We start from the raw sequence: 21,607 nt of genomic DNA, 5'->3' as shown, positions 1-21,607 counted from the left end.
AGAGACACACGTGTGAGAGAACACACAGATTCTGCTTTAGAAGCAAAGAACTAATGTTCTTCTGAGAAATGACAGAGGGGGGTGCCAGAGAAATATGTGGAAAACAGAAATGTGAAAAATGACAAGCGTGCCCCAAAAGGAACTGCCTTTCTCCTCTGCAAGGAACCAGCCTAAGAGGGCTTCCCGGAGGACCCTGCGCTTACTCCATGCACGGATTTCAACTGTGTGTCCTTGAGGAGACGCTGCAGTGAACGCTCACCCTTCTGCCACCTACTAGAGCCAGGCCCGTGTGATGTGAGACAGGGGCAGAGGAGGCCAGGAAGGTAGACAAGAGCGCCAGGAGCTCCGCAGGGCATGCGTGCAGGAAGGGGATGCCTCCACAAGGCCCTTACCTTCTCGTCCATGAGCACCGGGACAATGCCAAAAAAGGGCCGCATCGCCATGCCAGGGAGGATCTCTGCCCCTTCTTCTGAGGGCCGTGGCGCGATGCAGATGCCACCCGTTTCTGCAGGGAGAATAGGGAAGAAATGCAGGTTGGGCCCAGGGGCTACTGAGATGTTTATCTAGACATGCCATCAAAGGGTCCGTGATGGACACACAAGTGCTCTCCCAGGGTGGGAGATGGGTGTTTGTCCCTGCTTGGCCCCCAGTGACACAAAGATATCTTTCTGAGGCAAGACCAGACTTGGGTTCTGGTCCTCTCATCTGCAGAAACAAGATGTGGGCCCAAGACAGAGGGGTCAGTCCCAGGAGCTGGGGCACTCCACAGGGACAGGGGCTGCCTCCCCTCGTCCTTGGCTCTGTGGGACAGGGCAGAGCCCACCCACTTGCACAGGAAAACAGAGGAAATGAATTGCTTCTGGGCCAGTGCCCCTCCCCCCCACACACAAACCCCAAACAATGAAAAGCTATGCCCACAATTCTGTTCTCAAGTATTTCTTTGGCACTTCTCTCTCTCAGCCTGCATGGAAATGCCTCAGGAGACTCAGTTGTAGAGAGTCTCCGTCCTGAGGCTTCCCAAATGGAGAACAGAGCTATTTGCAATGCCTCACTTTCTGGCTTCTTGAAGAATGAGACCCCAGCTGGCTACATTCATTACATCAGTGATGGTCTCTTGCCCTAACATCCTAATAAGTCAGATACCCCAGAGGAGAAAGGGCAAAGCAAAACAAAATGGCACAGGAAAAAAAAAATGCCTTTCCCACTGAAATCTAAATTTAGACTCTGGTCCCCTGCAGTGGGGCCCATCGGCATCAGTTGTACTTGTGTTGGGCACGTGGCCCCTACAGGGAAAATGAACATTTAGCTAAGCACCTACTACCTGTCAGGCCTGGGACAACATACAGCAGTTGCATCACCTCTCTCCATCCTCGTTGGGGCCTGTAGTGGAGTACCTCCACTTCACAAATAAGAACCCCAAGGCTCAGAGAAGTCATACACATCCCAAGTCTTCCAGCTGCAAGCCGGCAGCCCGGCTCGGCCTCTCACTCCAGACGCCGGGTTTTCCAGCCACCACGCGTGCCGAGGGGCTGAGGCCTCAGTGCTGTTGGATGGCAATCACAGAGCCTCACTCACACTTGAGCCTCCAAGACTCAGGCTCGGCCACAGGTTCCCATGTGCTATCGTGCACCGCGAGCGAGCCTGGTGCCAGGTTCCAAAGGCATGCCTGGACCCCTTCTCCTCGGGGACTCTCACCTGTCTGCCACCACGTGTCCACCAGCGTGCATCTGCTGTCCCCCACCACCTTGTGGAGCCACTCCCAAGCCTCGAGGTTGATCGGTTCTCCCACTGAAACCACACGCAAAAGGAAAAACAATATAATAGACCTCAAGAAACCTGAAACCAAAAAGGATAGGTTTCTACAGGGAAAAGAGCTCTGTAATTTTCCTAAAGGACATAAGAGGAAACTTGAAAAAAACAGTGAGATTCATCACATTTATGGCTGCCAAAGAATATAAATTACAACAAGGCATTTTTACCATCAGGTCAAGAATTAAAAAGTTGGCAAGAATGTGGGAGAGAAAACCTTAAATAGGCTTAACCAACTGAGCCTACCCGGTACCCCTCATTTAAAAAAATTTTTTTTTACTTTTTTTTTTCCAGTTTTGCTCAGTAGCTTTCTATTTTTTTATTATGTTCAATTAGCCAACATATAATACATCATTAGTTTTTGATGTAGTGTTCAACGATTCATTAGTTGCGTATAACACCCATACGTATAATTCCATGTATATGAACTGTCCAGAATAAGCAAATCGATACAGACAGAAAGCAGATTCGCAGCTACCTTAGAGCTGAAGTAGGGGTAGAGGGAAGTTGGAGGAGATGGGGAGTGATTGCTAATGGGTTCGGGGTTTCTTTTAGGAGTGCTGTAAACACTAAAAATGAGTAAGGGCCAGGCAGGGCCAGGTAGGGAGAGATAGGTAGGGGGTTACATGATCAGGCTCACCAAAAATCCCAGAAATGCTGAGGCGTAAGGAAACCAGAAATAAGGGAACAGAACCAGACCATCTCGTTTGTCTTAAACATCAGAGATGAGATATTCAAAGGAGAGGTAATTATGGTGCTATCAGCAGTGATGTCCAGATTTCAGTTCCCTGGTCAGTTTTCTATAAAACACCGACCATAAAAGACCTCAGTGGCAACCCATTCGGGATCCCTCTCACTCTAGAGAGCTTTTTTCTTTCCTTCCTGTTCTCACTTTCACTTAATAAACTTTCAACTTCACTTCAAAAAAAAAATAAAAAATAAAAGAATGTGGGAGAAACAACACACTACAGAAGTGTAATTTGATATGCAACTGGGAGCAATGGATGTGTCTCTTAATATTTAGTGTGCATACACCTGATAGGACTACTCTGGAAACTGTTTGTGGTGGGATCTACTAAAGCTAAACCTGTTTCTCTTATTATCAAGAACATCACTCCTGGCGTATAACCTACAGATAAGAATGCATAGGTGCTCACATACGAGGATGACCACAGCAGTTAAAAACCAAAACTGCCATCAAGAGTGGGATGGAGAAATAAACTGTGGTACATCGACGTGATACACAGCATGAGAGCAAAAGCAAACCGCCGCCACACTTGGCAGGGCTGGCCCTGCAGGTGCAAGTTCAACAACAAGCGTATCAATCCATGCTGAGAGCAGTCGAACAGTGGCTGGGGCTGGGGGTTACTGACGCGGAGGGGTCGTAAGGGAACCTTCTGGGGCCTGGAAATTTCTATGGCTTGATCTGGGTGGTGGTTTTAGATACATGTACACAGTTGGTGGTTGAAAAACATGGGGGTTAGGGGTGTGGGCGTCCCATGCCATCAAAAATCTGAGTATAGCTTCGACTCCTTAAAACTTTATTAACAGCCTGCTGTTGACCAGAAGCCTCACCGATAACATAAACAGTCAATGACCCCATATTTTGTATGTTGTATATATTATATACTGTATTCTTACAATAAAGTAAGCTAAAGATAATATATTGGGGCACCTGGGTGGCTCAGCCGTTCAGCTTCTGCCTTCGGCTAGAGTCATGATCCCAGGGTCCTGGGATCGAGCCCCACATCGGGCTCCCTGCTCAGGGGGAGGCCTGCTTCTCCCTCTCCCACTCCCCCTGCTTGTGTTCCCATTCTTGCTGTCTCTCTCTCTGTCAAATAAATAAAATCTTTTAAAAAAAAAGATAAGAGGGCACCTGGGTGGCTCAGTTGGTTGAGCGACTGCCTTCGGCTCAGGTCATGATCCTGGAGTCCCTGGATCGAGTCCCGCACCGGGCTTCCTGCTCAGCAGGGAGTCTGCTTCTCCCTCTGACCCTCCCCACTCTTATGTGCTCTCTCTCTCTCTCATTCTGTCTCAAATAAATAAACAAAATCTTAAAAAAAAAAGACCACAAATTTATAAAAAAAAAGATAAGAAAATATTAAGAAAATCATAAAGAAAATACATTTACAGTCCTGTACTGCATTTATTGAAAAAAATCCATGTATAAGTAGGGCCCATGCAGTTCAAACCCATGTTGTTCAAAGGTCAACCGTATGTATATGTAACGACTGCTACGTACATACATATATATGTACACACACACAGACACACACAAATGTGCTTGTGCCCTAGGACTCTACAGCCCAACTTCTCAGTGTCTACCTACCATGACTTCAATTTTGTGCCCCCCCCCAAGATTTCGTATGTTGAAATCTTAACCCCCAAAGATGATAGTATTGGGAGGTAAGGCCTTTGGGAGGTCATGAAGCCCTCAGGAAGGGATTAGTGCTCTTATAAAACAGACCCCACAGAGCTCCCTCCTCCCTTCAACCATGTGAGGACCCAGGGAAAAGGCACCATCTATGAACCCAGGAAGAGGGCCCTCACCAGAAGACAATCGTGCTAGCACCTTGAACTTGGAACTTCCCAGCCCCCACAACGGTGAGAAATAAATTCGTGTTGTTTATAAGCCACCCAGTCAGTGGTGCAGCCCCAATGGCTAAGCTACTACCCTAATGAACCAGCCATACAAGACTGGCCCTCAGCCAGAATTGGCCAGCTTAGCCATACTGCTGCTGAAACAGTGAAATACCCTCATGCTGGTTGCCTCTTGCTCAGAACCACCCACGATGCAGCAACAAACCAAGGCCTGACCTGGCCAGGGGCTCCCACGCTGGTCACGTGGGTGCTGGGTGTTGTGTGCACTGACCCTGCGCTCACCCACACCCACACCCACGAGGAGGTAAGAAGCTACCATGGGATACACTGAGAAACTGCCCACAGCCCGGATCTCCAACCACAGGGGCAAGACTCCCGGACCACACCCACAGCAACCCCCACTCGAGGGTAAATCAACTTCTCAAACACAGAGCAGAGCCGTATGGAAACCTGCATGCTGCTGAGTTAAAATACACACTAGGAGGATAGCACAGTGTGATCATGGTCACATTAAAGCAGACATCTTAGAATCACGCTGCGTCTCTCACAGGAACGTAACCATGCAGACAGCCTCAGAAGGGACACAAGCAGCAGGGTCACCTGGAGCAGTGCTCACGGAGGACGTCAGCTTGCATGACCATGTTGTGGTTTTTTTCCCCAACAGGAGGAGAGCTAGGTGTCACTTGTGAAATTAAAAGTTAAAAAAAAACTGTAATGGAAATCTTGGGGTTAAAGTCCTGAGGAAGCTGGATTCTGCTGACTGGCAGGATTAAATCAAGTCAATGCACCCCCAGCCTGGTGCGCTGCGAGGGCTAATCCAGCCGTCTGGACACAGCCCGAGCAGCCGGGACCGCAGTGGGGGACAGCACCACCTGGGCCCTGGCGAGCACGCAGCTTACCGGTCCATGCTTCCCCCATGCGAGGAGACACCTGGTGCTACCTGCCTGCTGGCACTGCTTATTGACAAGCAGGTCCCAGGGAAAGCCCTGTAGGACTCTGCTGTCGGTGCTGGTTACACGGCAGGAATGTGCCCACAAGACCAATAAAATACACAGAGCCCGGAGAAGGCTCCGTGTGTGCTCCCTGGTGCAGAGCCTGGTCCAGGAGAGGAAGCGGGTCTGGTCACTTATGGAGTGAGGACCCCAGAAGCCTGTCTGGCCGAGGGGATGCCTGGCTAAGGCAGCTCTGAGTTAGGACGTGCTCCCCCACTCTAATGCAGTGGCTGGGCACCTCCTTCTAAAGCACTCAGAGCATATGCCTTGTCACTGGGGTCCCTGTGAGTCTTCCTTAGCAGCTGAATCCCTTGAACGCATCTGGAAAATCAAACCTCCCATCACCACTAAGCTGACCTAACTCCTGAGCCCACTTAGGTGGCCTGCAGATGGCACCTGGAGGATCTGAGCTTCTGTGGCCCTCCACTTGCCCTCGGTCCCCAAGCCCTGCCTGGCCCAGAGTGCAGGAGCACCTCACGGCCCCTGGGCTGGAGGGCAGGTCTTCTCCAACCACGTGGCTCCCTTCAGGACATGCTGGCTTCACCCTCCACAGCTGAAACATGCCAAGAGAGGCATCTCAGACTTACCACCACCTAGAAAGGAGCCAAAACTCTTTCTGCTGACCCCATCTGGAAAATTCAAAGTACTTGGTCATCCAGACACCAAATGACCCCACGCATAAGGCAGGTCCTGAGCAGGGAGGAGCTGGGCACATAAGAACACATCTCCCAGGCAAGGACACAGGTCGTCCTAGGCGGGAAGCAGCACTGCTAGGTAGCATCTGCCCTGGAGATGCTAGCATCCGGGTACTGAGCCCTCAGCACAGCATCTGGGCCTTCTGCTCCTGGGCCTGCCACTCAGCTTCACAGTGAGCAGTCAACCCTCACTCACCCTCACTGACCCACACCAGGGTGCTGAGGACACAGATGGCTGTGACTTTGGGGAGCCCACCACCCAGTGAAACAGTCAGCATGAGAACAGATATCCCAGAATAGAATACAGAGCTGTCTGAGAGCAGAGAGCCTGAGATCCAGAGCTGCCAGGGAACTCTACGGGAGAAGGTGCACAGAGAAGGGCCTTAAAGAAGGATGGAATCCTCAGAGGTGGGGAGGGGCAGCAAGGCATCGCAGGCAAGGGAAACAGAGTGAACCAGGGCCTAGGACCCATAACAGCGCTGCACAAGTACGTCACTGATGAGTGACATGCACGTCTGAGCTCTCTTCCCCATGGTCTGAGCTCTCTTCCCCATGGACGCATTTGGCAGCAAGCCACATCCCTGGTGGTACCTGCCCCACATGCTTCCGCTGTGAGAAACCACCAAGCAGATCCAAGTATTCACCCAAGGAGCACAGAGGGCTTCCCCGCCCTTGTTTTCCCCACTGACATGTATAGGGGCAGAAATGAAATGAATCAGAAAAAGGAGACAGAAAGGGCATGGGTACCTTCCACCCGACCCGTATCACCTGAACTAACCCCACATCACCTTTCCAAAGTGCTTTCATATGACTTGGCAACATCTATCAAAATCGTAAGTGGAGATAATCTTTGATCTTGCAACCCTCTGCCTTGGAAATATCTACAGCAAGAACAGCACACAAGCACAGTGTGTTTATCACAGTCTTTGGGGCTCATCGGCACCCAGCAGAGGGGGGCACCTTCGTGAACCACGGTCAACTCCCCCCGCACCGCAATCCCATGCAGCCACTAAAGAAGGGCTCAAGCCACTTTACCAGGTTTTCATAATAAAGATGAAGCACAGAACTCAGGCACAGAAATGTATGGAATGTTGTGCCCCAGAACATGATCAGCCGGGGCCTCCAGGAAGCTGCTTACGGGCAGGGACATCTGCTTCCTATTCAGCCTGGCACTGTTTGAATTCACTACAGACACAGCTTTCAGGATTAAAACCATCCTGAAGCCTGCACTGGCTCTGCTCCATGGCGGGCCACTCACCTGACCCCAGGGTCCTCAGGGAAGAGCGGTCATACTTCTTCACCCAGGAGTCGCCGTATTTCAACAGCAGCCGGATAGCCGTCGGGGCCCCATAGAACTGACTGATCTTTAACCTCTGCACCGTTTCCCAGTATCGACCTACAGAAGGGCCCAAGTTCGGTGTCAGCCTGAGCCCATCAGACATTATCTAACTTATTTAGAAATCAGTCAACAGTTACTGTACACTGGATACATGCAAACACCTGTGTTCACAGAAATGGAATCCCAACACCCATCGATGGGACGGGAAGGGGGCAATCACCTCCCCGCACACCCCACATCCAGGGCTGGTGCATCTGGCAACAGCCTTCACCTGGCTCTGGACGGCTGCATTCACGTGGCGTATCCCAGAGGATACAGCAAGGATCGGTTCAAAGGGATATCACTGAATTTTAAAAATACCCCGTGTCACACTAACATAGAACTTCTGTTCAGTCACACTTAAATGATCTCTAAGGGGGTGACCGGTGCTTCCCCTGGGACAGTGGCGGCTGCCAGTGAGGGAGCCCTTGGGAGCAGGGCAATTTTCCAGCACGCACCCACCTGGTTCCCCACAAACCCCCACAAATTGCCACGATGGCTCTACACACGGAGTGAGCGGAGCTTCAAGGGCTGAAGGGCCATGCCTGAGATCACACCTAAGATGCCCTACACATTCTTCCTAGAGTGCATCTAGCCCTTCAGGAGGCTGGAGAGGAGCAGGGGAGGTGACAAGAAGTTCCACACCCATCACTGTTAGCGCCGGAGGTTTGGCAAGAGCCTCCTGGCAGAGCCACCACCATTCGGCTGCATTACAACAAATACTTGGGGTTTTGTGCTGCCTTGGAGGAAGATGCCAAGGTGAGCAAGATGTGGGTCCTCAAAGCGATCTCCATTCATGGAGGTGGCTCCAGGCCACAGGCAATGCTCTCTGATAGAGAGCCCCGAAGGCACAGGCGCAGAGCTGGAGAAAGTTCCCTCCGTCTGGGGTAACAGGAGGTTGGCAGTTGGCCTGGGTGGTTGAGGAAGGGCTGGATCTGGTCAGGTGGCCAGAGAGGAGGGAGGGACAGTGCTGAGGGGATGGCCCAAGGCACCCAGTTTGCTAGGGGGAAAGGAACGCTGGAGTGGGTTGTCCTGAGATGGCTTCCAGTGACAAATCTATTGCTTATCTGATCCTACTGCAGACACCGCCCCTGGCCCCAGCCCACCTGGCAGGCGAAGGCTCGGCAGCTACGCCACAGGACCACAAGGACCACAGCCAGCCCAGAGCAAGGGCCTCTACTCCACCCTCCTGTGAACCTCTCCTCCTCCTCAAGCTCCCTCCTGGAGACCCTGTATGCGTCCCCAGTCCTCACCAGCATCGGGGTAAGCTGGAGTGCTCTCAAAAAGGACGCTGGTTGCTCCATTGCACAGGGGTCCATACACCACATAGCTGTGTCCTGTGATCCAGCCGATGTCGGCCACACAGCCAAAGACGTCACCTGGCCGGTAGTCAAACACAAGCTGCAGAAACAGAAGAGGCCGTCAGGAGCCTGTCACCCCACGTTCCCACAGGTCACTAACAGTGTTCTGTAAATGCAAAACACAGCTGCTCCTAAGGCCACCAAGAGCAGGAAGAACAAGAGCATTGCTGGGGCTCTGTGCGCTACGGCAGTGACAAGACAGAGTTACTGCTACACACAAGGCGCGGGCTCTCACAGGTGACAGTGCAAGAAGCCAGACCCCAGGCTTGTACCGCGTGCGCCCAAACCAGCTAAAGCTGGTCTGTGTGCTGGAGCTCGCGCGAGGGCCTGCCCGCTAGGGGGCTTTCTGCTGGGGGTGTGTCAGGGCCCCCAGGAGCTGGAGACACCCCACGTCTGATGCAGGTGGGGGCCACATGTGCACCCAGAGGTCAAACCTCATCTAGTTGTATGTCTAAAATAAGGGCACCCTTCTGCATTAAGTCATACCACAATCTTTTTAGATCCCTTAAAAATTGCACAGAAATGAAAGCCAAAAAGACCAAGAAACGTCTCATGCATCATCAGCTTCCACAAGCCTCAGCAGAAAAACATAGGTCAGGACATGTGTCTCCTGCATTCTCACCACAGGGTCCAACCTGAGCCTGACCTGCCTCTGGATCCAAATGCCCCTTTGCAGGAAACACAGAGGATGGAGGGGAAAACTGCCAAGTGCCACAAGGAAGTGTAAGGAAATGGAAGGGACGGAGGAGAACCAACAGGTTAAAACAGGTTTAAAAGACATCTCAAAGAAACATCAGTGGGCAAGAGTAAGCTACGGGATCAGGGGATGCATGCTGGGTGGGACAAAGCTAGAAGAGGGGAAACGCGGGACAGCGACACTATCAAAGTCAGGATACAGGGAGGGGCTGTGGTCGGACAGGCAGGAAGGGCTTCTCTGACCCAAGTGGGGTTCGCCTTTTAATAATTCATCAAGCCACACACTTGATTTGGGTGCTTTTCTGGATCCTACTCTGTATTCTGTTTTTCAATAAGAAGATTTTCTTTTAAATCTTTGGGTGAATGGCCCAGTTTCTTGCTGCCCCAGATGAACGCTGAGACTCTTCAGAAATCTGCACATAGCACAGTGGTCTGGAGACAGCCAGGGCCCTGTGAAGCTGTGACCCAATGGAGAGGGAGGACTCTTTCAAGGAGGACTGCACTTTTGCTGCACTGGAGAATCAGGACGCTGACACCCGAGGTCCCACAGCATTCCGGGACTGAAAGGATTTTTAGTACAACTTTGGACCCAAACTGCCAACGCTTCAATGGGGCTGCAGATTTCTCTCCCTGAAGTTCTGGGAACGGGAGCAAGTGCGGGGGTCCAGCCATGCTCCAAAGGGCCCAGGAGGCAGCCAGCACCCTGAGCCCACTGCACACCTCCAAAATCTGCTCACACCGCAGTCATCCCTTCTGAGCCAACTGTCCTTTTCCCTGAAGAGCCCATGGTCCTAATGTCCTCTACATGGGTGCATGCTTTCATCTACAGAAGGCTGGAAGCTTCTATTCCTAATGCTTCAAAAAAAAAAAAAAAAATCTCTTATTGAAGAAAAATTCAAAAGATACCTATACCCTGACTTCTTTTGCTCATGTAGACTGGGTCCTGGTAACACTTTGAAAACACAAAAAAGAATCTCTCACCACATTTACAGCTTCCCTAATGTTAGCTTTATTGTAAACTGGTGAAAACAATTTGAGCCACTCTGTGAAGTTCTTGGTATTTGGTCTTAGTAGTTATATTTTCCAAAGTATTTTTATTTACATGATGTGTCAATCTTTGCAACACCCCCACCGAGAGCTGAGGAAGAGTGGGGTTTTCCAGAGGAGAACACTGAGGTCAAGAAAGGTTCTGCAGCATGCTCAAGGTCACCCAGCAAGCAGCAGACAACTGTTTTAATATGGATTTGGGCTCAAGTAATACCTTGTCTGCTCAGCCTGGTTCTGTACCACATCCATCTTGCTGGCTCACTTTCAACATTGTTAGTCCTGGGTGTGTGGCTGCCAGTGGGACCGGCACATTACCACTCAGAGACTGCATCCTGTGCAGCGTGCATGCCTGCGACCCGCCTCCCAGCACCTGCTGCTCGCCACACTCGTGTCATGAGATTCGCCACCCGTGTGACCAAGCCGGCTCTGGACTTCGCGGGGACTGGGAGGCTCTCTCCAGCCCCTGGGGAGGAATGTGGTCAGCACAGAGGAAGGGGGCCAAGGCAGGAAAGACACCACCGCCCAGGACCAATGTCCAAGCCCTTCTTGGATGAGCCTGGGCTTGCTGGTCACCTGGCCAGCCACTTCCCTTTGCTGCCGGTACCAGCGAGAGCAGAGTTTCACCTGTTACAACAGTCAGGTCCACAAACACTATCTTGAAACCAAATCCTACCTGGGAAGTGTCACCCATTCCTCAAGTGACCAGGGATGCCAATTAAACCACAACCCCCCCCAACCCACCCACATTCAAATAAGTCCTGATTTTTAAGTGCATTTATTAAAATAAAAACATGCCATACCATCTGCTTCATAGGCCCTAAAGGGTGGTCCACTGTAATACAATTTCCATATACCGAACTTAGGTTTCCTTAGAAAAGTAAATCTTTGGGGCACCTGGGTGGCTCAGTCGTTAAGCGTCTGCCTTCAGCTCGGGCCATGATCCCAGGGTCCTGGGATCGAGCCCCACATCAGGCTCCCTGCTTTGCGGGAAGCCTGCTTCTCCCTCTCCCACTCCCCCTGCTTGTGTTCCCTCTCTCACTGTGTCTCTCTCTGTCAAATAAATAAAATCTTAAAAAAAAAAAAAAAAAGAAAGAAAAGTAAATCTGTTTCTAATTTTACTTTTAAAATGTGGCCCCAGTGAGCAGAGCCCACAATACCTGTAGGGGCATTTGAAAATGTTTTACTTTCTTTTAACACCAAGGAAAAAAAAAAAAGATCTATTAAGTAGAAGTAGACATTTTAATATGTAAGGCCTAAGCACCTGGGCCCCTGAGCATCAGAACGCAGCTGTGCCAGGGAGCACGTCGGACCTGGGGAGAGCCTGACTCCTCCAGAGCAAACAGATGGCATGGATGCAGGGGCAAAGGGGCTAAAGGCCAGCAGTGAGCCTCAGATTAGAGACCCGGACTCTCCCGACGAACACAGAAACTTGGCCCCCACACCCACCCCCTCCCGGAGTCAGTGCCACAACTCACAGCAGCCCGCCCCTGAACGCACTGGGAGAAACATCAGCCCCTCACGCATACGGGCACTCGGTTACAGCAGGAGTTCTAGCCCTACTCCGGCTCTGCGGGCCCCCTGCCCAGAGCCCGGCCACGGAGGCATGGCACCTCACACCCTCAGCCGCGCCCACCGAGGCACATACCCTGTGTGTCAGGGCGGCATAGAGCAGGTAGCCCGCCTGGGTGTGGACCAGTCCCTTGGGGGTCCCAGTGCTCCCCGAAGTGTACAGCAAGAAGAGCATGTCCTCGCTGCCCATGCTCTCTGGGGCGCACACAGGGTCTTCCTTGGCCATTTCCTGTAGGGGGAAGACATAAACAGCCCCATCCAGGGCAGTTACCCTCTGCCTCCACTCACCCTTCCTGAGAACACCTCTCACCCGACGGCCACAGGACTTAGCAGACTGGGGCCAGTTCGCCTTCTCTACCCTACCCTAGTTCCACTCCAGATGCAGAGAGAACAAAAAAAAAAAAAAATCATTTCTGTTACACCAAGTGTTTCAGTATGTTTATGGTATTTGAGTTCCATCTTCCCAACCACGATACAAGTCCATCAGATACCACGGGGGAACTGTGAGCACCTCCAGGGGACCCAGGTTGAGAACCACAGTCTGACAAGGCTCAGTCCCAGTTAACCCAATAACTACCCCTCTTTCTCCAACTGTACAAAGTGAGGCAAACGCACCTGCTCGAGGGGGATGTCCCGATGCCCCATGTGGACCTTGTTGTCCGTCCTGTGAGCCACCAGGACGTGCTGGATGGTCGGACAGTGCTTCACGGCTTCATCCACGATCTTCTTCAGCTCCACCACGCGCCCTCCCCGGAGTCCTTGGTTGAAGGTGATGACAACCTTGCACTTGGCTAATGGAGACAAACAGAGATTTCTGGTCAGTTTCCTTCCCACACTGACCCTCACGGCCCAGGCTGACAGCCACACAGTCCAGGCCTGAACGTGGGATTGACAAAGTCTGTTCTTAGCAACAGAGTCCACAAAATGTGGGGGCTCTGCCTGCTTTGCAATCTTTGTGCTCAGTGCAGAAGTGCCAGACCTTTTCTCAGCCCTGAAGGGGAGACTTCCACCAGTCCCTGCCACCTGCCCTGGGAGCTTTCCCAGGTGAGAGGCCATCACACCGTCCTCAGCCACAGCCACCGTGGTGGCAAAGCAACACCAAGATGCAGAGACCAAGAAAGCTGGGCAGCCGGAGATCAAGCCCCAACGTGTCCTGTGTGGCCCCTGCCCTGTCCAGGCTCAAGAAGCTTCACTGCCCCGAAAAGAGAGGACACACCCCCAGTGGGTGCCAGAAGCTACAGGCCCCCACCCTTGTCTTTAGCAGATGGCCCTCCAGGCTCCACACCTGCTCCTCAACAACCTGGCTAGGCTCAACCAAGCCCAGGGCAATGCTGGGAAGACCCAAGCTTCCACAGCAGACTGAGAGTGAGGCCCTGAGCAGGGAACTGGATACAGACACAAACTGGGCCTCAGAATCATAGGCAAAGGAATGAGCCCCCACATCGTGCCCCAACCTGGGATGACCCAGAGGAATCAAGGCTGCAGTGGGCTATTCTCTTAACTGGCCCCTAAGGAAGAGCCCAGAACAAATACCCAGTTGTAGTACTGACCGGCAGGATCCCACACATCCTCAGACCTTTTATCACTCTACACCAAGGACTTCTTCCAAAGCCACAGGCAGAAGTGCTAAGGGATTGCCCCAACCCTAGCAGCCCTCCACCAATGACTCAAGGGTTGGAGTATAAATACCCCAACTCCCTCACCGCCCAGAGGCCAATCCCTATATGGGACTGAGTTCCAGGCATCCGCTGTGGAAGCTGGTCTAGTGGATTCCTCTTCCCAGCCCCACTCCCCAGCACCCTACAGCAGTTCCCAGGATCACCTCCCAAATGAACTGGCTACCCCTGAACTTTCATCTCAGGGTCTACTTCTGTGAGAGCCCTGACAGAGGCACCCATCTCCTTCAGCTCTGCAGTCTGAAAAGTGCCTTCTAGCAACACACTCATTCTTTCTTCATCCCAAGGGCCCTAGAGATGGCATGAACTTGAGAGCCATCTAAGAATTCTCTCAGCCCTTGGCTGGGTCACCCTAGGGTCAGAGAGGTACTCTAAAGGGCTTGAGGCACCCAGGGCAGTGTCATCCAACTCTGCACACCAGGGGACCCCAGCTGCCCACTCTTTGTTCCTCAGCCCTGGCCATCGGTCACCCTGGGGAAACGAAATCAGTTGAGTGGAGTCTGTCAGAGACCACCCTGGCCTACATCCCAGGTGCTGGGATTGGTCCAGGTAAACTCCCTGTGGGGCAGGAAGGGAGATGATCCAGCAGGTAGAAAGAGCCTGGCTTCAAGGGGATGAGAGACAAAGAAAGCTCAGGACACCACCCCCGGCCCTGGGGGAAAGCAGTGGCCCCAGTCCATACCCGGTGTTCGAACTCCTTTATGTGGATTATAGCCGTCCACAACCTCCCATGGCACATGCCTTGCTCCTGGCTCTCATTTGTCCGAGTCTTCCCACCCAAGCAGTTCTCTAGGGCAGGAACCTGCATGCACATGCCCAGTGCCTAGGAGGTGCTTGGAGAGCATGTCTCACTCTGTGGCCCCCCCCATAGCTGGGTGGACGGGTACAGGGTATGTGCACAACATTGGGGCACAGGCCAGATCATCACGACACTTTACTGGGAAGCTTTGATTTTACCTCCCTGGTTTTTGAGCAGGTATTAGCATCTGTCTTCATTTTTTATTGTTCCCATAGCCAATTACCACAAACGTAGTGGTTCAGAAAACCTATATTTTAGCTCACAGTTCTCTAGTCCAGGTGAGCATGGTAGGGTTCTTTTCTTGAAGTCTCATGCCCAAAATCAAGGTAGGAGGGAGCAGAGCTCTTATCTGGAGGATCTGGAGGAGAGTCTGCTTCTGGGCTATTCACGGTGTTGGCAGAACTCAGCTCCATAGAACTTCAGGACTGAGGACCCCATTTCCCCATTTCCCTTGCTGTCAGCCAAGGGTCGTTCTCAGCCTTTCGAGCCACCTACAATGTCCCCTGGCTTGTGACCTCCTTTATCATCAAAGCCAGCCAACACAGATCAAGTCCTTCTCATACTGTGACCTCCCATTCTGCACATGTCCTCTGCCTCCAGCCAGAGAAAGTTCTCTGCTTTCCAGGGCTTATGTGATTACATTGGGCCCACCTGGATAATCTCCCCATTGTAATGCTCATCCCATTTGCCAAGCCCTTTTGATGTGTAAAGTAACATATTACCAGGTTTTGGGGATTAGGGTGTGGACATCTGTGGGGGCCATTATTTGCCCCCCACCCACAGTCTCTCAGAATCATTCTCCTGCCCTCCACCCTCCCCACCATACTACCCTCTCCCTCCACTCCTCACACAGCCTAAAGCAAGAGGGAAGGTAAAAGGAAGAGCATTGGTCAGAGCCTGGAGGCCAGGCCAGGGTACAGAAATTCTAGAATAGAACATATTGACTGAGGTGGCCGCCTAGCTCATGATGAGACCCTGGTGGCCATGCTCACAATCCCACCCTCTCCCTCCCAGTGATGGATTAAAGAGAGTTGCAAATTCTTTCACCTGGTCTCATACTACTTCTCAAGGAGAAACAGGGTCTTGGTGTCCCCCCTCCACCTTGAATTCGGAATGGCCAGACTGGCTGGACGAATGGAGTACGGTAAAAATGATGCTATGTGTATTCTTGACCTGGCCTTTAGGGCAAACTGGCACTTCCTACTTCCATCTTCTTGGAACCATGAGCCACCATGTAACAAGTCTGACTGCCTGAGGTTGCCCGAGCTGGTTATGCAAACAGGCCACATGAAAGAGATGCTTCACAGCCCCCAACCATGCAAGCCAACCCAGCTTGTATCCCAGATATCATGGAGTAGATAAGCCCATGATAGCCCACTAAGATAACCCACTAAGCCCATCTGATCCCTGCCCCCACAGAATCATGAAATATAATAATAAAATTTATTGTTTTAAGCACTAAGTTTCTGAGCAGTTTGTTATAAAGCAATAAATAACCAAAACACCCCCCTCATTGACCAAAGAGGATGCAAACACCTGTCCCAACAGAGTCTTGCCCGTGGAAACTGACACCTGAATAGCTGGACGTGGAGGTTATAGGTGTTGGGTAAGAACCTCTTAATAGCAAAGTTTTAGAGAAAATTATAGCAGTTTCCTCTGCTGAGGGCCTCAGAGCTGACCTGGCCCCTGCCCTTCTGTGGCCTTGTTATTTAGGATTCCTGAAGTTCTGGGACCTACTCCAGCACCCACCTACTAAATCTCCAGGGCTTTTGCTTATTTTAAAGAACCTTAACAGAAACAGAAACTTGGCAACCATGACCATATCATCAAGAGAGGAAAGGAGCAACCTAGTGTAATGTTTTTTTGTTTTTTTTTTAAAGATTTTATTTATTTATTTGAGGGAGAGAGACAGAGATAGTGAGAGCTAGCAAGTGAGAGCAGGAGCAGGGAGGAGAGGGAGAAGCAGGCCCCCCGCTGAGCAGGGAGCCTGATGCAGGGCTTGATCCCAGGACCCTGAGATCATGACCTGAGCCGAAGGCAGACACTTAGCCGACTGAGCCACCCAGGCACCCCAGCCGAGTATAATGTTAAAAACATGAACTCTGATGGCAGAATGTCTGGGTTCAAATCCTGGCTCTGTCACTAACCAGCAATGTGACCTTAGGCAAGTCATTTAACCTCTCTGTGCCTCAGTTTCCTCATCTTTCCTCATCTTCAAAAACAGTAGCCTCCCAACAAAGAAAAGCCCAGGACAAGATGGTATCACTGGTGAATTCTAGCAAACATTCAAAGACAAATTAATATCAATCTTCCTCAAACTTTGCCCAAATACTATAGAGGAGGAAACACTTTCTAACTAATTATATGTGGCCAGCATTACCCTGATACCAAAGCCAGACAAACACATCACAGGAAAAATAACAAAACTGCAGACCAATACCCTTTATGAACACTGATGCAAAAATCCTCAACAAAATGCTAACAAACTATATCCAGCAGCATATTAACAGGATTACAAATCATGACCAAGTGGGATTTATTCCTGGAATCCAGGAGTGGTTTGACACATGAAAATCAAAGACAGATATACAGATCATTGGAACAGAATACAGAACTCAGAAATAAGCCCTCACATAGATGGCAAATTAGTTTCGACAAAGTGCCAAGGCCCTTCAATGAGGGGGAAAAAAAGTCTCTTCAACAAATGGTGCTGGTAGCACTGGATAACCCCAGCAAAAGAATGAAGTTGAACCTCACACCATATACAAAAATTAACTCAAAATGGATCAAAGACCTAAACGTAAAAGCAAAGACTATAAAACTCTTAGAAGAAAACATAGAGGCAAATCTTCATGACACTGGAGTTGGCAATGGATTCTTAAATACTACACCAAAACCACAAGCAACAGAAGACAAAATGGATGACCCAGACTTCATCATGATTAAAAACTTTTGTGCATCAAAGGACACTATTGAGAGAGTGAAAAGACACTCCACAGAATGGGAGAAAATAATTGCAAATGATAAATCTAATAAAGGTCTAGCCTCCAGAACATAGAGATAACTCTTACAACTCCACCAACAAAAAGACCAACAACCAATTAAAAAATGGACAAAGGGCTTATACAGACATTTCTCCAAAGAAGACACACACACAGAGAAGCACACAAAAAGATGCTCAATGATGTTAGTCATTAGAAGGGCAAATCAAACCCACAATGAAATACCACTTCATACCCACTAGGATGGCTATAATTTTTTTTAAGTGAAATAACAAGTGTTGATGAGGATTCAGAGAAATTGGGACCCTCAAACATTGCTGGCGGGAATGTAAAACAGAGCGGCAACTTTGGAAAACAGCCTGCAGTTCCTCACTAAGTTCAATATAGATTTACCACGTGTGCCGGCAATGCCATGCTGAGGTATATGCACGAGAAATTGAAAGCAGGTGTTCTCGTGAACATTCAGAGCAACGCTATTCAAAACAGCCAAGAAGCGTTAACAAGTCAAATGTCCATCAACAGACAGACAAAACATGGTATACCCGCACAGTAAAATTTTTATTTATAGAAAATGAAATGAAGCAATGATACATGCTACAACATGGATGAACCTTAAAAACACTGTGAAGTGGTCAAAGAAGTCATATACAAAAGGCCACATATCTTATGGATTCATTTTTATGAAATATCCAGAAGAGGCAAATCATTGACACAGAAAGCAGATTAGTGGTTGCCAGACGCTGGGTGGAGAGGGCAATAGGGAGCGCCTGCTGAATGGGTATGTGATGTCCATTTGGGTGATGACAAAGGTCTGGAATAGACAGTGATGATGGTTGCACAACACTGTGAATGTGCTTAATGCCACTGAACTGTACACTTTAAGATGGTCATAATAGTAATAAAAAATGGGGGAAGGGAGAAATAGTGAGAGTATTATCACCTATCATATTTATGAAGACTAGCTTATTAAATTAAAGGAGATGACTTTTGCAAAGTGCTTAGAACAGTGCCTGGCACATAGTAGGTGCTACATGGTTTAGAGAGAGAAGGAGAAATGAGTGACAGCACCAACCCTTGAAAGTGGAGAGAGAGACATACAAAGGGAGTGGGAAGGCTTCTCAGCCCTTCCTAAAGAAGGTGGTCAGCCAGGGTCTGAGAACTCTGCTCTTTAGCTCTGTTCATTACACAAAGGCAAGTCTTTGGTGAGACACAAAGAACTCCCAGTGGCCCCCATAAGCATCTTTCTTGGTGAGCCAGCTCAGGGGACTCTCTAGGATCTCACTGAGTACGTGTCAGACCTCGAAGACATGGGGTCATTATCTAGACACTCAGCCCTCCCACACCAGAAAAAGGAGGGAGTCAATATTGTTCTGGACACTGTTCAGGAGACTCTGACCTATCTGCAGACAGAAATCCTTAAAGATGCACCACAAGCCCCCACACCTTCCTCATGTTGGAAGGCTTCTAGCTGTTGACCTGTGAGACATTCCCTATACATCCCCAGCCTCATCTCACCCTACAGGTTTCTTCCCTCCACCACAGCCATGCCAGCCCCCTCCAAGCCCTCACACGTGCTGTGCTCCTCCCACCAAGCAGCTGGGACCTACGCTGTTCCCTCCACCTGGAATATTTCTTTCCTTCTTCACCTGGTTAATCCAATGCCATCAGATCTCAGCTCACAGAACAAATGCTCATTCAGTTATGTCCTTGTCCCTGGTGGTATCTGTCATTTGTCTCTGTGATTTTTATTAATGTCTGTCTCCATTCCAAGTCCCTGATGGCCAGGCCCCAAGGAACAAAGGCCAGGGTCCTCCAGGTTTCTCCCTCCCTCCCACATGCTCACCATCATTGATCCTCCCAGCCAAGGACTCCGCACTGAAGCCAGCAAAGACAACGGTGTGGACGGCTCCAATCCTGGCACAGGCCAGCATTGCAGCCACAGCCAGTGGGGAAACAGGCATGTAGATGGCCACCCGGTCCCCTCGTCGGATGCCATGTCTCTTCAGCGTGTTGGCCAGGCGGCACGTGGTCTCCAGCAGTTCCCTAAAGTACAAGGAAGAGAAGGCCATCAGAGATGGGGGAGGGCCAAAACACAGAGTTTTTGGGGTGGCATAATTCTGCAAACAGCAAGTGCTGTATACCCAGCCAGGGCCCAGAAGAGAGTAGGTACTCAAGTGCTTGTTGCACTGCAAATTCTTTTCCAGAAAATAATGTTTTCATCGTAGGCTGGTACTGACAGAGATTCATGGCCACGTAACTGTGGTAAAATGGCTGTCCTTGTGTCCATTTACAGCAGAGCTTCTCAGACAGCACAGGTGTCCAAAGCCTAAATCGTCATATCCCTGAGACTTCTGGAAATGTCCGTCCTCAAAGGTGATCTCCTAAGACCTTACTGGGGAAAGTAAGGCCTCAGTTTTCTGAATCAACACAGCCCAGTGACACCAAGCAAGGCTCTAGCCCAGAGACCCCCGCTCATGCAACAGATTCCCAACTCTGTGTAGCCACAGTAAGTGGGAGGGAAGGCTGGCCGCAGGATGACCCCCCACCCTGCAGCCCCGAGGCAGGGAGGGCAGGCACTGAGAGCACCCCGTTCTTCTGCGTGCAAGGCACTGAATGCGCGTCGCGCATTGAAGACCCAGGGGCAGCCAGGCCCCCACCCCCTCCCCCCTCTCCTGTCCACGTGACTCTCCTTCCACTCCAGGACTAACCACGAGGTTCCGCCTGCCAATCAGAATGCAGCATCTCCCTGGAGAAGCGGACTGGTTTAAGGATTGGCATGTGACCCAATCCAGCCCAATCAGAATCAATGACCATCAACTCCGGAAACCCCGGAGTACTCCCTGTAGGCGCCCACTTGTCTGGAGTGGAGCAGGAAGTAGAGAAAAGCAACCTGGGGAACTTGACGTTCCATTCCGTGTTGTTCCAACAGCTGGTCCAGCTGACCCTGGGCTGTGCAAATAGCCAATCATTTTACCATTTTTGCTGTGACTTGATTTTAATTTGTTATTTAATCACAGAACTAACACGGAAAGACAGAATAAAGGGCAGCCAACCAACCAAACCACACCTGCGCTCTGCATCGCTCCAACAGGTCTGAGTGGGGCAGCGCCGACTTCTGCAGGCCCTGCCAGCCAGAGACCAGACCTCCTAGCTCTGCAAGAACCCCTTACAAGCGTGTGTGCCTACTTCCCCTCTGTTCAAAGGGTCGTCAAGGAAAGGGCTCTGAAGAAAGGCCAAGCTCAGCAAGAGGCTGCCTAGAAACACCAGGGGAATGAAAATGAACACTCCCCATTTCAGGCAGAGACTTCAAGGAGGCCTTTGTTTCTTCCCAAAGCCATCCAGCAAGAAGACCTGATGAGAACCAGATCATAATTCCTTCGCCTCGCGACCAGTGACTCATGCCCAGGCTGGCTCTGGCATGCCTCTTCTGCAGGATTTCATCTCCTCCTTAAAGCTTTCAGGAGGACAAAGACATCATTCAGTGGTGCCCCACCCATCCCTTGCCTAAGTTTATGATGAAAGAAAGAGCACTTCCCAACAGTCCCCAACACCAAACTCCCCAGAATCCAGAACCTATAAACATCCATACTAATCCAGGGAAGGAGGCTGGGACAGCCTGTGACTATTGAAGAGGCAGCTATGATCAGCGATGCAGGAGAGTAAACTCAAGTCCAGTGGAGGCACCATTTTTATAGCTAAGGATTTAAGCCCCTGGGCAGTGCTCAGGGATGTGCAGGCTTGAATGTGTGTTATACATCAATGGTGATGAAATTCTGTAGACCAAAGGCAGCAGTTAGAAGTCAAGAAACAAATGTGAACTGTCTAGACAGAGCAGCCTGGGTTAGTTTTCTATAGTAGCTGCATTAAGCATGGCAGCTTACCTTTCTCAACTGCCATGTGATCATCTGAGAAACAGCAGGTGCCATGCACCTTGTGTACCTGTCACAAATGTTAGTGAGAAGCATCACCCATCCAGGACCCT

The 21,607-nt window shown here is 50.5% G+C and overlaps 1 protein-coding gene across 4 annotated transcripts in view; it reads right to left on the bottom strand.

The window, feature by feature from the left end:
• ACSS1 (acyl-CoA synthetase short chain family member 1) overlaps positions 1 to 21,607 on the bottom strand; it is a 59,281-nt gene that overhangs the window by 13,482 nt on the left and 24,192 nt on the right. For 3 of the 4 annotated variants that reach the window (XM_036110000.2, XM_078056849.1, XM_078056848.1), the window contains exons 3-9: positions 19,469 to 19,668; positions 12,764 to 12,939; positions 12,225 to 12,377; positions 8,729 to 8,876; positions 7,356 to 7,493; positions 1,696 to 1,788; positions 393 to 505 (exon numbers count right to left, since the gene is read on the bottom strand). In XM_036110000.2, the coding sequence (XP_035965893.1) occupies positions 393 to 505; positions 1,696 to 1,788; positions 7,356 to 7,493; positions 8,729 to 8,876; positions 12,225 to 12,377; positions 12,764 to 12,939; positions 19,469 to 19,668 (1,021 nt within the window). The remainder of the gene's footprint in view (positions 1 to 392; positions 506 to 1,695; positions 1,789 to 7,355; positions 7,494 to 8,728; positions 8,877 to 12,224; positions 12,378 to 12,763; positions 12,940 to 19,468; positions 19,669 to 21,607) is intronic. The other variant, XM_036110001.2, reaches the window with a different exon arrangement.

The sequence above is a fragment of the Halichoerus grypus genome, chromosome 10 (genome assembly GCF_964656455.1).
Source record: "Halichoerus grypus chromosome 10, mHalGry1.hap1.1, whole genome shotgun sequence".
Lineage (NCBI taxonomy): Eukaryota > Metazoa > Chordata > Mammalia > Carnivora > Phocidae > Halichoerus > Halichoerus grypus.
Note: the sequence above shows the minus strand (reverse complement) of the source record. Positions and strands in the feature narration are given on the sequence as shown.